This window comes from Trachinotus anak, unplaced genomic scaffold (assembly GCF_046630095.1).
Source record: "Trachinotus anak isolate AG129_WGS33_773 ecotype Australia unplaced genomic scaffold, CSIRO_AGI_Tana_v1 ptg000019l, whole genome shotgun sequence".
Taxonomy (NCBI): domain Eukaryota; kingdom Metazoa; phylum Chordata; class Actinopteri; order Carangiformes; family Carangidae; genus Trachinotus; species Trachinotus anak.
The window spans coordinates 9,985,797-9,999,176 of NW_027273870.1; the positions used below are offsets into that span (position 1 = coordinate 9,985,797).

General features: G+C 40.0%; 1 protein-coding gene across 6 annotated transcripts in view; it reads left to right on the top strand.

The window, feature by feature from the left end:
* Nucleotides 1-13,380, top strand: part of rptor (regulatory associated protein of MTOR, complex 1) — a 178,515-nt gene that overhangs the window by 124,156 nt on the left and 40,979 nt on the right. For all 6 annotated transcript variants that reach the window (XM_071503413.1, XM_071503416.1, XM_071503415.1 and 3 more), the window contains 4 exons: nucleotides 3,544-3,684; nucleotides 4,272-4,392; nucleotides 5,473-5,613; nucleotides 8,213-8,368. In XM_071503413.1, the coding sequence (XP_071359514.1) occupies nucleotides 3,544-3,684; nucleotides 4,272-4,392; nucleotides 5,473-5,613; nucleotides 8,213-8,368 (559 nt within the window). The remainder of the gene's footprint in view (nucleotides 1-3,543; nucleotides 3,685-4,271; nucleotides 4,393-5,472; nucleotides 5,614-8,212; nucleotides 8,369-13,380) is intronic.

Below are 13,380 nucleotides of genomic sequence, written 5' to 3' on the forward strand. Positions count from 1 at the left end.
TCCAGATTTTGTGGATTTTTGAGACATATGTATTTGACATATATGTTCTTCAGAAATCATATTTTTCCACAGTCATTTTTATTTGATAGTATTTGGTAGTATTCTGTGTTAAGTGGCACTACCAGATCTTAAAACATTGACCTTAGATTTCTGTTCAGTCCACATGCATATTTTATAAACTGCAGTTTTTATATTTGTTTATGACCCCTACCAGCAGCACACACACCTGACTGAACACAGACACAGAGCAAAATATTGTAACCAGAGCAAAAATAAACTAAAAACAGTGGGAAATGTTGTAGGAATACTCTGGTATACACACATGTCCTGTGGTATCCTGTTCACACCAACTAACAACAGACAGTTTTGTGGGAGTCACACATGCACATGCAGACACACACACACACACACACACACACAGACACACACACACACACACACAGAGCAGACCCTAACAGTTTGGACCTGCTGTGGTGTGATGGTCAACATCTGACTGGGCTGTGTGCCGACCAGAGGGACAGTGAGACAGAGTTTGCCCCGAAGTTCACCCAGACACTTGGTGCTCCCACTCACACACACACCACACATATTTGCATTCATTCACACACACATGCACACACAAGGAACATCTGTTTGTACCAGTAACTTCCTCCTTCCCTTGGACAGACAGCTGCTTTGACCATGCAGTTGAAACTGAGGTCTGCAGACACATCTGTCTGCGCCCACACACACGAACACACATGCATACTCGTGTTTTTATTCCTCTGCGCCAGCGGCAGCCAGAGCCGGAGGCATTGTGTTTTTGGGTTGTCCATCCATCCGATTCTGGTGAGCGCAATATCTCAGTAACTTGAGGAAACTTCTTCAAATTTGGCACAAACATTCACTTGGATTCAAGGATGAACTGATTAGAATTTGATGGTCAAAGGTCAAGGTCACCATGACCTCACAAAATAAATTTTTGGCCATAACTCACAAATTCATACACTATTTATGACACAATGACAAAACACAAATTTCTATTAGGATAAAATGAAGTGATGATATTTTATATCCAAATGATCAAAGGTCAACTTCACTGTGACATCTAAATGGCCATTATTCAATGTTGTAACTCAGGAAGGGGAGATTGTGACCATGTTTCCTGCAACTTGCCTGGTTGGCGGAGGCATACAACCACAAGGCAGTAATTCTAGTTTCAGCTGCTTTTACAGATTGTTTATTTATTTTGCATTCAGAATTTTCAGTGTTATTCAAGGTCACAGGAGACTCTGAGTGACTGATCATAAGTGACTGCATCAAATGGTGCAATAGAAGCAGCACATTTACAGATAAATGACTGCATTTTAAAGTTCTCCTCGGGTGTTAGATTGTGACACCTCAGATGCTGTAGCGTGTGTGTGTGTGTGTGTGTGTGTGTGTGTGTGTGTGTGTGTGTGTGTGTGTGTGTGTGTGTGTGTGTGTGTGTGTGTGTGCCCCCAGAGCCACATGAAGAAGACTGAAGAAAGTGATGAGTAGCTGAAAAGACAGAATGTGAAAGAGGAACAGAGATCAGCGACTAAGCAGAGAGTTTAATTAAATCTGAGGGGACAGACCCAAAATGACAGTCATTTAGTCACAGCCTGCAACTCACTACAGCACATACACACACAGAGTACACATATTGAATATTTTTGTTGACATTTTGTTCATAGTTTTGTTTTTGAAAACTCAAAAACCTGAATGTACGTCTTAATTGGATACTGTTAATGGTCATTTCTGCAGTTTTCTTTTCCTGTTTATATTGTCTGTAATGTATTTATTGTTATAGCTGTTTTATGCTGTCCTGCCCCCTTGGCCAGGCGTTTTTAAAAGGAGATTTTAACCACAGTAATTTTCCTGGTTGAACAAACTGGGGAAAAAAGTAGAAAAAGGTGAATATGTTATTTATATTTTCTGCTTGCTGTGAATCCTTTAACAGTGTAGAAAGATAGCACATCCCCCACAGTTTTCTTTTTTCTGTAAGTGTTCATGTTGGCTAGCTCAGTGGTGGAAGACTTGCAGAAGGTGGACACATTATCATAAATACCTGTACAGTCAAACACGAACAATGCAGCAGCCCTGCAACAAGTACTTAAGTATAAAATTCACCACAAAAAATATACTTAAGTAAACTTAAAGGAGCTATTTGTAAGTTTTGCTGTTGCTACATAGACATTGTTAACAGTTGTTCACTTACCAGACTGGAAGAAATATTGTGAGTTCAGCCTCAAATTTCACTTTATTCACCAAAAGCTGTCTCCAGCGGTGGAAAGCAACTATTTTTTTATGCTTCTATTTCTATCACTTCTTTTCTTGTACTGAAGTTTGCATGCTTGACCAGCTAGCCTGTTGTGGTCGGACTGTCTTGTCACTTTCCGATACTGAGTCAGTGTAGCATCCAGGCTGCCCTGAAGAAGTAGCACTGCTCAGAGGGTTTGTTATCACCTCTTGTCTTGCAACTGTCAAAGGTAAACATCTGTTTGTGCTAATGCTAGCTAAGTAGCAACATCAGAACTTACAGATAGCGATGTTTAGCGATGGTCAGCTTTTTTTGGTACTGTAGGTCCATTACAATCCACGTTTTCAATTTGCATATGTGGAAAGACAAAATCTATAAAGGTAAAATGTTCTTGTAAAAAATGCATTTGACTCAGTCTAAGGAGCAGTTTTTCTTTAGAAAAAGTATTCAGGTCCTACTGGTGGATGCAGGGTTGAGAGTCCATGAAGGGCTGTTGTATTACTCTGTATTAGATTGTACAGGTGCTCATGATATTCTGATATATTCCATTGTATATACAGAAATGTAAAATGAGTGATTCCAGTGTTGCAGTCATGTTTTCTAATTAGCTTTCAAGTCACAGTGCTTTTATAACTTTGTTTTATTCCAGGTTTTAGAAGGAAAATTACAACATGTTCATCTGAAATGTTTCAGCTGATCATTTTAATTAGAGCAAAGCAAACTATATCAAAGCGGCACTCAGCTGCACTAAAGCTGCATCACAAGATTAAAAGGTGGTTGTGATGATGCATCCTGATGTCTGCAGAAATGTTTTTCTGTCGCCACAACAAGCAATGCGACTAAATATTCATTCTTGTGCTGTAATTTGGTTCAGTTTGTGAATCCAATCCCTCGTGGAAAACTCCGTCTGTGCGATGGCTAACGTGGATTAAATATCCAATGAAGACAAAAGGCAGCTCACCAGGGTACACAGCACTGATAATCTCCTGTGCATTTCAGAGTGATACGCTGAGAGAAAATTGAACTATAATTATCTCTAAAACTTTCATCCACTGAATAAGTCCGGCAAGAAAACATTAGGCTTTAGGTAAACAGCCAAAAACAGTGATTTCTAACAATTGAAAAAGGTTGTGATGAAGGGAGATTAGACTGAAAAAATATCCAGCCGTATCAGGAAGTTTTAACCTGATGTTTTAATTCTTTTTGTTGTTTATTTTGACATAACAGCTGTATTGAACTAAGAGGAGAGTAAGCTGAAAGTGTTACTGTCTGTGTCGCTGCAGGTGAGGTGTGCAGCTGTCTTCGCTCTGGGCACTTTTGTGGGAAACTCTGCTGAGAGGACGGACCACTCAACCACCATTGACCATAACGTGGCCATGATGCTGGCCCAGCTCATCAATGATGGCAGCCCTGTGGTTCGCAAGGTCACTGCAACACACGCACAAAACACTTACAGCCTATTGTGTTATTATATGCAAAAAGAAACCATCGTTACTACATGTATGAAAACAATGGAAAGACGTGGGCTTTCCTTGCTGTGAACTGAAGACTGCCACACTGCAGACTAGCATAATAATATGCTGCTGCAATCCAGATTATTTTATGGTGTAGAAGACTTGTAGACTTGGTATTAATCACCAGCTCAGTCTATATTAGGTAATGTTGAGATGATTATCCAGATAAAACAAACAAATGGACTGACGTTCTTGAAACATACCATGAAGGTGTACTTCACAACTCATTAGTTTTAGAGGTGCTGCTCCCTGTCTTTATGTTGAGCTAAGCTAATCACCTCCTCCAGCTCCGGACTCAACGTACAGACATGAGAGTGTTATCAATCTTCTCATCTAACTCTCAACTTCTCTGGGACAAAACACAGCTGGAGGCAATGTGGTTAAAAGATTATTCATTTTCATATTGTGTGGTTTTGTACTTAAATTACATCATGAAGTTTAAAAAGCACAGGAACTGAATGATCGCTGTTTTAAATGTTTCTGTATGTATCTGACAGGAGCTGGTAGTAGCACTGAGTCACCTGGTGGTCCAGTATGAAAGCAACTTCTGTACAGTTGCCCTCCAGTTTATAGAAGAAGAGAAGAACTACACAGTGCCATCACCAGCCAACACTGCAGGTACTGTAGACACACACAGAGTTTGTATCTGTAAACCGACTGGATTTTAGAACAACAGTGCAGATGAAAACTGAAGTCGGCTATGGAAGTAGATCAAGATGAATTACTAAATCACCTGCTAGTAGTAACTGCTGTTAATCCTGGACATGTGTTTGCAGTTTAGCTCAGTGTAGGAGAGATCCAACAGAAAACTAACTGGAAGTTATCATGAGGTTTTAAAGAAGAATGCTTGTTTTTCTAACTCTGTTTAGTTTTCCAAGTTATATACAAAAATGATCAAGACACACACAGAAAGAAAACCTCAGTTTAGTACAATGAACACTTCTGAACTCTGAAACCATCGCTCCATCTCGAACTGGCTGCACCAAAAATTGCAATGTAATGAGATAAATTACATAAAAAGTAAAATGTTGACATAATTAGATACTGCACACAGAAAGTATCGAAATTTTCCTGAATCAGATTTTTCTCTTACTCTAGTTTAAATGAGACATGAGATCTTTCAAGCACTTGACATGAGAGGGGCTTTTGGATATTTCCAGTGACATAGGATGAGACAGTGGTCAAAAAGTCAGTAAAAGGCAACAGCTTTGTAAATATTTGTAGATCTGCCAGTATTACGTTGTTTTACACTGAAAATATCTTTGTTTTGTTGGTTAGATTTGGTTCAGTGTGTTGTAAGCATCAAGTTTTAAGAAGTCATGCAGATTAAGACACAACAAAGCATGTGAATCAGAGGAGCTGAAGGCAATTTACATCTGTCACAAGAACTACATTTGTGGCTTTTGTTAAATGGACATGATGAAGAATCTTAAATTGTGTGAGCCCATCTCTACAGGGAGAGGAATCATGTTCTTACAAGAAGGACTGAAAGAAAATCTCATTTAAAAATGAGGCACCCCCCAGGTCTTGTTTCCATTGTGTTTTTAATATATCCATAGACAAACTCATTAATCTGGCAGTTCATACCCTTAGTTACAGTATTTAATGATAATAAAGTGCCTCCTATGAATGACTCAACTCTGATCAGTGAGTGTTTCTCATTCTAACAGCTGATGTGTGTCATGTTTTCACGTCCAGAGCCTGGTAACCTGACTCCAGTGAGGGACAGCCCGGCCATCCCACGCCTGCGATCGGTCAACTCTTACACCAACATCCGTGCTGCTACTACTGCCCGCAATCTGAACAAGAGCCTGCAGAACCTCAATCTCAACGAAGAGGGTAGGAGAGAGTGCTCTGACAGAGGAAAGAATAAAGACAAAGTCACCTGAGTGAAAGCAGTTAATCCAAGGAGGTTTTCTTCCACTACATCAGCTGTGGACTGTGGATGCAGTCCTCAGGCTAACTTCTTCATTCTATCATTGCTATTCCTGAGCGCAGCTCAGTAAGCATTAATAAGAGGCTTAACAACCAGCAGAGAGGTTGCGACCACTTTACCAAGCAGAGATGATAGTTCAGTTTGTGGTGTGTTGATATTCATTTAGATCCATCACTCACATGCACAAGTAAATAGAAAATTGTCATCAGTCCTTGTCATGATGCTCCACTTAGACATGTGAGCTTTGTGGATGAATACCAGAGCACACCCAGACTATTTATTACATCTGCACAGTTTAGTTATGTATTAAGCTTTATCGAGATTTTGGCTTCCAAAATTATGCTCCCGAACTTTGGCTCTTTCCCAGACCACTTCACTATGTGGTATCACTCCACATAAAGTGAGACTCACAGCATCAGGGGATGAGGCAGTAACACCCATCATAAGGGATTTTAAGTAGTTTAACTTTACTTAAATTGAGGTCTAGGTGTCTAGGTCAAAGGCCAGTTCATGGTTTCAGGTCTGTGTGGATGCATGTGACGTAAATATTCTTGATCTGTGAGGCTCTGTGAAGACTCCTCTGTTCAAAATTTGAGACAGTGCAGAGCATGTGTATATACTGTGTATTTCCCATACTTGTCCTATTCTTGTTTTGGGGTTTTTTCAAGCTGTTCGGCCAAACAAAGGACTCTTCTCCCAGCTGCCATCTTGTCTTGTAGTGCCTTTATGTGGAACATATCTGTGCATGCACACTCTCGATTGTAGTATATATAGAAGTGCTTGTATCTGCAGCTGTCTACATATGTCCTGGAGTATCATTGGGGCTTAAGGAAACAGCATCAATGTGACACAAACTGAGGAACCAGTAGGTCTTGCAGTTTACTTTATATTTATCCAATTATTTACCAAGAACAAGGGAAGTGAAAACAGGGACAACACATATGCTGCTGAGCTCCTTTGTCAGAGCTCAGCCCATAGTACACAGTCTCAGTCTGTATGCCTGGGTACTGGTGAGAACTGGGAGCTGTCCACGGTGCTGAACTACAGGCCTGTTGAGACGAGCTCAAGAAGTTCTACCAGGAAGGGTTTAATACTGGGACACACACCACTCTCCACTGTGAGCAGGAAATATCCATTACAATAGATGCTGTTGTAGTGTGTTGTGTTGTTAAGTCCCTATAGATGTGTAGCAGCTCTAAAAACAATGACCATTTGCTACAAATGCATATACTGAATGATAATGAGACTAGGGAAATACTTTATTGGCATAAAAATATTTATGCTTTTTTATTTTTTACTAATTTGTTCAATTTTTACTTCACCACTGTAAAATGTAGTGACTCAGCCTTCCAGTTCTTCAATGCTGGTTTGGGACAGCCCTGAATATGGCAAACACATGACCAGATAGAGCTGGTGTGTAGTGTCTTTATCACCAGTCACATACAAGTGCACTATAACCATCTTTACTTCCCAAACATACTATTAGCTGCAAGGGAGACCTTTTTCACTTCACCTGTATCTGCATTCTCTCTAATTTGACTACATCTTGTGGTGGCGTAGCAAACTTAAGCTTCAGACAGATTTCACTGGGAAATGTCTTTGGTTTTTTTGAGTTACAGAAAAGTCCTGCACAATGTTTTATGTCTCAGTTTATGTGGTAAAATGTGAAAGAGAAGAGAGAAGTTTAACTACAAAACATGTTCCTAATAATGATCATGAATTTAATGTTTAGCTAAATAATCTTGTTTATTATTGAGGCCGTAATCATGCCACACAAACATCTATGTTCACAGATTGTAGATCACACGACCTGCTGTCCAAACTGAGCTCTTCACTCCTGTTTGTGTCACTTCTCAGTGATTCAGACAGCTAAAGCTAACGGCCCGCCCTCTGTCTACCACTGCCAGCCTGAGTAATGTATAAGCCATGAGTGGAGCTAAATCACTGGCACTTGGTGAAGCGCATAACCTACTGCTGACACCATTTCTAATTCACATTCTCAGTGCTTATTCCAATATGCAGCGGCGTTTATCATCAATAAGCACAGAGCAGAGCGTATTTCTACTCTCTACCAATCTCCATTTTCACATTTCAGCCTGCAGTCAGCGTGGAGGATGCATGGCGTTTGGGTTTGTATAAGTCAGAGTAATGTTTGGTGATAAGCAGAGCTACAGCAGGAGATGACTGAGCTTGACAGCTGAAATGAATTTATGAGCAAGTTGTTGTGTAGGATTGTTGCCTCCAAGTATAAGGACCGTTTACACATCTCACACTTTATTTGTTTTTGATTGGGCTGTTGGCCTTGTTTTTGTCTTTTTTACAACAATAATAACTGTAATAAAGATTATTTATTTAGCACTTTTACAGCAGCTAAAGTGCTTTCTAAACAAAATAAGAGCCACTTCTTCTTCCGCTTCAACTGATATTATATTTATAATGTTCATTTTTTTTCGCTGATTGGGTCTAATGCTTTTGTCTGTATTTGTGTTTGCCTTCATTCAGGTGGGCCGGCAGCCTTCTCTCCTGGTAACCTGAGCACCAGCAGCAGCGCCAGCAGCACCCTGGGGAGCCCCGACAACGACGAGTACATCCTGTCCTTCGAGACCATTGACAAAATGCGACGGGTGTCCTCGTACTCTTCCCTCAACTCCCTCATAGGTAATAGCTTGTCAGTTGTGCCGCAGCTCCACCGGGCCCGACATTGTGTTTCCTTCCCAAATACTCTTTGTTCTGTTCATTCATGTTTTTCTAAATGTCTAAAGCTAAGTGACATCTGTGGAAAGGTCTGCAGAAAGTCTGGTAGTAGCTTGGAACATGGAATTTGGAAGACTTGGGCATTTACTTGGCTGGGGATGTTGTCAAGCTGCATGATGAAAAATGTAGGATTCTTTGTTTTTTTGCATTTGGCCTATATTGGGAACTAAACAACATTTGAGTCACCCAGCTTCATAAAAGTATAACACTACATTTCTGAATTAGCCCTTAAAACATACAAATAAACCTGTCCTCTGAACCTGATCATTTTTCATCTTCTTAAAGGTGCATTAATAAATATTTTTTATATACAATGGGTCAAATTACTATGTGTAATGTGAAAGTATTTGCTCATAACTACAAACCCATAGACAAATACCCCTAAGCTTTTCCATTTCAGCTCAATGTTTTGAATTAGGTTTGGTTTGTGGTTTTTTTGATTTTCTGGCTCCAAATTTACTGTTTTGAAACATGACAACAAATGACAGCTAAGGCTGCTTTGTGAAGGTGCAATGTGTGAACAAGCTAGTATTTCCTAACATGTTAGCCTTATCAACTTTTCTATGCCTCAGCGTATCAAGAGAAAAACAAATTAATGCAGCTTTAAGTGAGACAACAACCTTAATCAATTTTCACCATTAAGCCCAAAGCCATTGTACAGAGGCTGTGTGGGTTTAGAAATTGTGAGGATCTTCTTCTGATCCTTCTACTTTTTAATTTATTGTCTCCATAATATTAGCTTCGCATAATGTATCTGTTCTGTGAACAGTATGCAAATAAGGGAAATAAATGACCAGGAGAATGTGATGGCACCAGAGAGAGAGACCTCAGGCCACCTTTAGAGAGGGTGAAACCCCTTAAACGACAGTAGGGACAGAAAGAAAAGCTCCCAGTCTAAGAATAGAACAAGTGTGAAGACGGTTTGCAGATGTGTAAAGGACAGCAGAGCAGAGGGGGCAGGTTAGACCCTGTGAGCCACCTGAGGCTGCTGAAGTGCTTTTCATGGTATATCCACTCACCAGCGCTCTCATGTGATCGGCAGGCTCTACCATGCATCCTGACAGCCAGTTTGTTTGTGAGCAGGAGAACCATTAACTCACTCCACAGGCCCCTCCCCTCGGGAAAACAGGGAAAGTGAAACTGGGGAATCCCTTCTTTCTCTCTTTTTTTTATTGTTGTATTTCAAATTACAAAATTCTTGTAGTCTCCCAGCCACCCTGTCATGTCCCACTTTGTGCTTTTCGCTTCTTTTCTTTCGTTGTGTGTGTGTGTGTTTTTGCTGAAAATCGAATGGAAATGAAAACTGAGCTCTGGAGAACAGTGAATTTGCCTTGGCATGAAAATAGGTTCAGGCACCATAATGAAATATCCTCTTCAGCATATTTTTCTTTGATTTGTGTCGTAAATGAATGGCGCCTTATTTTAGGTGAACCTGACTCACTCAAGCTCAGTTCAGCCTCATATTGGTCCTCTGAGGAAACAGCCCAATTTCCTCTGCTGTTAAAATCAATGTGTTACGCAATCTGCCATGTAAATCTGAATAGAGCCACACTCATACACATGGACGCACCTTTCTAAGTCATGTGCACATATTCTCTCTCTCAAACAAAGTCGTAGCTAAAGGTGATACAATATTTTGTCTTTGCTTTTTCCCTTCTTGGTAGATACATCAGCTCATCCTATCAAATGACGCAGTTAATCAGAGTCAAACTACAGCTCAGCCCTATCAGCCAGCTGCTCCAGTGGGATTTTTATTTTTAGGGCACAGATACCATGGGACACCAAAGCTTGGAGATGAATGTTTGATGAAATAAAAAACAATTAAAACAGCCTGGCACTATGCTTGCTCTCCTTTCCCTTTTATCTGACAAATTTAGCATTCAGTGTTCGATTAAACCTTTTTCAAGCTGCTTGTGAGCCCTTAATACTGGCATGAGGTGCTCATGTAAACAGGTTAAAAGACATATTTGCCCTATGCCCACTAAGCTGTGCCCCTGCTATGGCTGAAAAGAGTCCTAGCCTCCCTGCACACTAGTTCATAACTCCCACTTTGCATAGAGCTGCATGTGTAAACAAGCAGGGTAGAGCAGATGAATTGATGTTGGCAGCGATATTCAGGAGCACGAAGCAAAGGCTGAAATAAAGACTTGAGCACAGATGTTGGCATTTACGTTTCTGTTGTCAGTTACATTCAGTTATCTAAGTCAGCAGAGACTTCACTTGTCATTTTGACTTTTTTCGTTGTTTACTCATTTGCTTCAAACTTTTGTTTGGTTTCTAAGTTGTTTTCATAAGAGCTTTGGGGCTTTGTTTTTCATCTCATCTGAAAAATGTATTCACTCGCTCTCTTTTTGGCATACATTCCCATCTTCATCACAGCTATGTTTCCACACTGCAAGCTAACAGAAAATGTTGAGGTGAAGTGGCCTGAGGATTATAGTACAGCAGTTTAGAACATATTGAAACCATAAATGCTAAATGCAGCAGCTGCTGGACACTGGCCTGCAGGAAACCAGCCAGATAACACAACTATGTGGGAGTCAGGGCAGAGTTTCAGAAGTGATTTATTGATTAACCTTTTAAACATTAATTCTTTTCTTTGTTTATATTTCCCCTCTTACTGTAATTTTTACAAATCCTACTACACTGTAACAGCCACACTGGTGTTTCCGTGAAGTTGTAATGGTCGTATAGAAAACACTGAAAAATAGTTGTTGAAAGTTGAGGTCCAAATAGAGCTGGGTGCAATATCAAAAATATTTATATATATTTGATACTATTTTATAGAAAATATAAGAAATGACCATATTCCTTACATTGAATATGTGTAATATTGGAAAGGAAAGGGAGGGAAAGTAATGCTCTCTCTCTCTCACTAATTGGTGCACACACGGACTCTGTCACATCGCCTGCCTTGGTGCATGTGGCTGCACTCAGGCGTACCACTCAGCATCATGAAGCACGGCTTCCCAAAGCTCAGCCATTTCACAAAAAAAAATACCTCTGTGCCCCAGCCGCGAGTTCCCTTCTGAGAGGGCGTTTAGTACCAGTGCTAAGACTGTGACATGCCACAGGGCATCCCTGAAACCAGACACTGCTGACAGGCTCGTGTTCCTGTCATATATCCTGCAGAGACTAGAGAGCCACAGTGCACATCTTCTCTTATATTGCACACTCTTCTAGTTAAATTTATTTTATTTAGGTACAGAAACTATTTTTCTTTAAGTGCCTTTAAGTTCTTTAAGTTTTTTATGTATGAAACAACTGATCTTGCTTTAATACTTTAGAGTAAAATGTACTGTATGCTGTGTGTGCTATTGTCCTATGTTTTTATCTTTTTAAATATTACTTATACAGTTAAATATTTACAAGTTTGATATACAGTATCCTGTGTTTTAGGTGTCACAAATAGATACTGATCTTTAGCATTATACTTTGTTAAAGTTTTACTTGTATCATATATAATCACTTCTTCTAAGTGTATTGAGATATGAGTTTTTTAGCCATATTGCACAGCTCACTCCCTTAGCCATGGCCATGGCCATGTCTGTGCCAATTGTTCTACCAGCCCATCTAGTAGATGTTAAGCGATTTCATAGTATAATGAAACATTTTGACCCACTGATGGTCAAGATTAAATTTAGTGGATCACCAGTTTCATTAGTGTTTAATCCTGTGAGGAACATGAATGTTCATAACAAACCAATTCACCTTGTAGATGTCGATTTATTTCACTGTGTGAGTGAATATTTTTACCAGCTGATGCATTAGATAAAAAAATCCAGTGGATCACCAAAGTCATCAAGAGTCACCTAGTTATTTACTGTACTTGTATCCTCTTCACCCACTTTCAGGGGCACACATGAGGCCACAGCTGCCTCCCTCCCTTTCCTTTTCTTGGCAGCATGTTTACCTCACCCAGTGTTGAGTTGAACTTGGCTAGCTTGTTCATCACAGTCCTGAGTGTGGTTGTTTTTCATCATCAAGTTTCCAGTTTTTTTCCTGGTGGAGTACACATCAGCACAATATTTGAGATGGATACGCCTACTTACAAAGCACATGACCATCCATCACAGTCATTTCTACGAGGGGACCTTCAGTAACTGTACCAAATTTCATGTATCCAATAGTCATCAAGATATTTAAGTCAAACCGAAAAGTGTAAACCCCATTGTAGCACGAGACAAAAGGTCAGGGGATAACCAAAGTCAGTAGGATTCATTCCTCTGGGGATCATGAATGTCTGCACCTGATCTCATGGGCAAGATTTGATGAGATATTTTATATTTTTTTAAATGCCTGATAAAGGCTTTTAAGGTAACACTGAGCCTAACACAGACATTTTCTATGTCTGCCATGACATTTATAAGGGCTTAGATTCACTTCTACTTGTGTCAATGTGTTTGAGGTGCTCTCCCATTTAAAGAGCATCACAGATATGATTTGGTGCCACTTAAACTGCTAACATATCCCTGTTAAATATATTTAAAACGGGGAGCTTCCTCGCTACTGTCAAATGTTCTGTTGCATTTTTATACCTCAACCATTTAAAGCTCCAAAAATCTCTATGTAATGTTAGTATTTTATGTTATCTGCCAGATTGAGGAGGCCATAAAACAGTGATGCAGCGGCTCATTTAGCAAATAGTTAACATCTTTACTACCATACATCCATTTCATTCTTCACAAGTCTTCAAATGACGAGTCAGGACATGGCACTGTTGCAGCGCTCGGCCAGTGAGTGATATCCAGCATCATGTTCCCTCATGTGGACTATGTTGAGGCGGTGCAGGGGTAATTTGTGTGCACCCATAATGTTGCGCAGGGGTTATTGGGAGAGCAACATTATCACATTTATCAACAGGGTGTTTACTGCAGCAGCTAGCACACTGGCTAGCTGTCACTAATCATACCCTG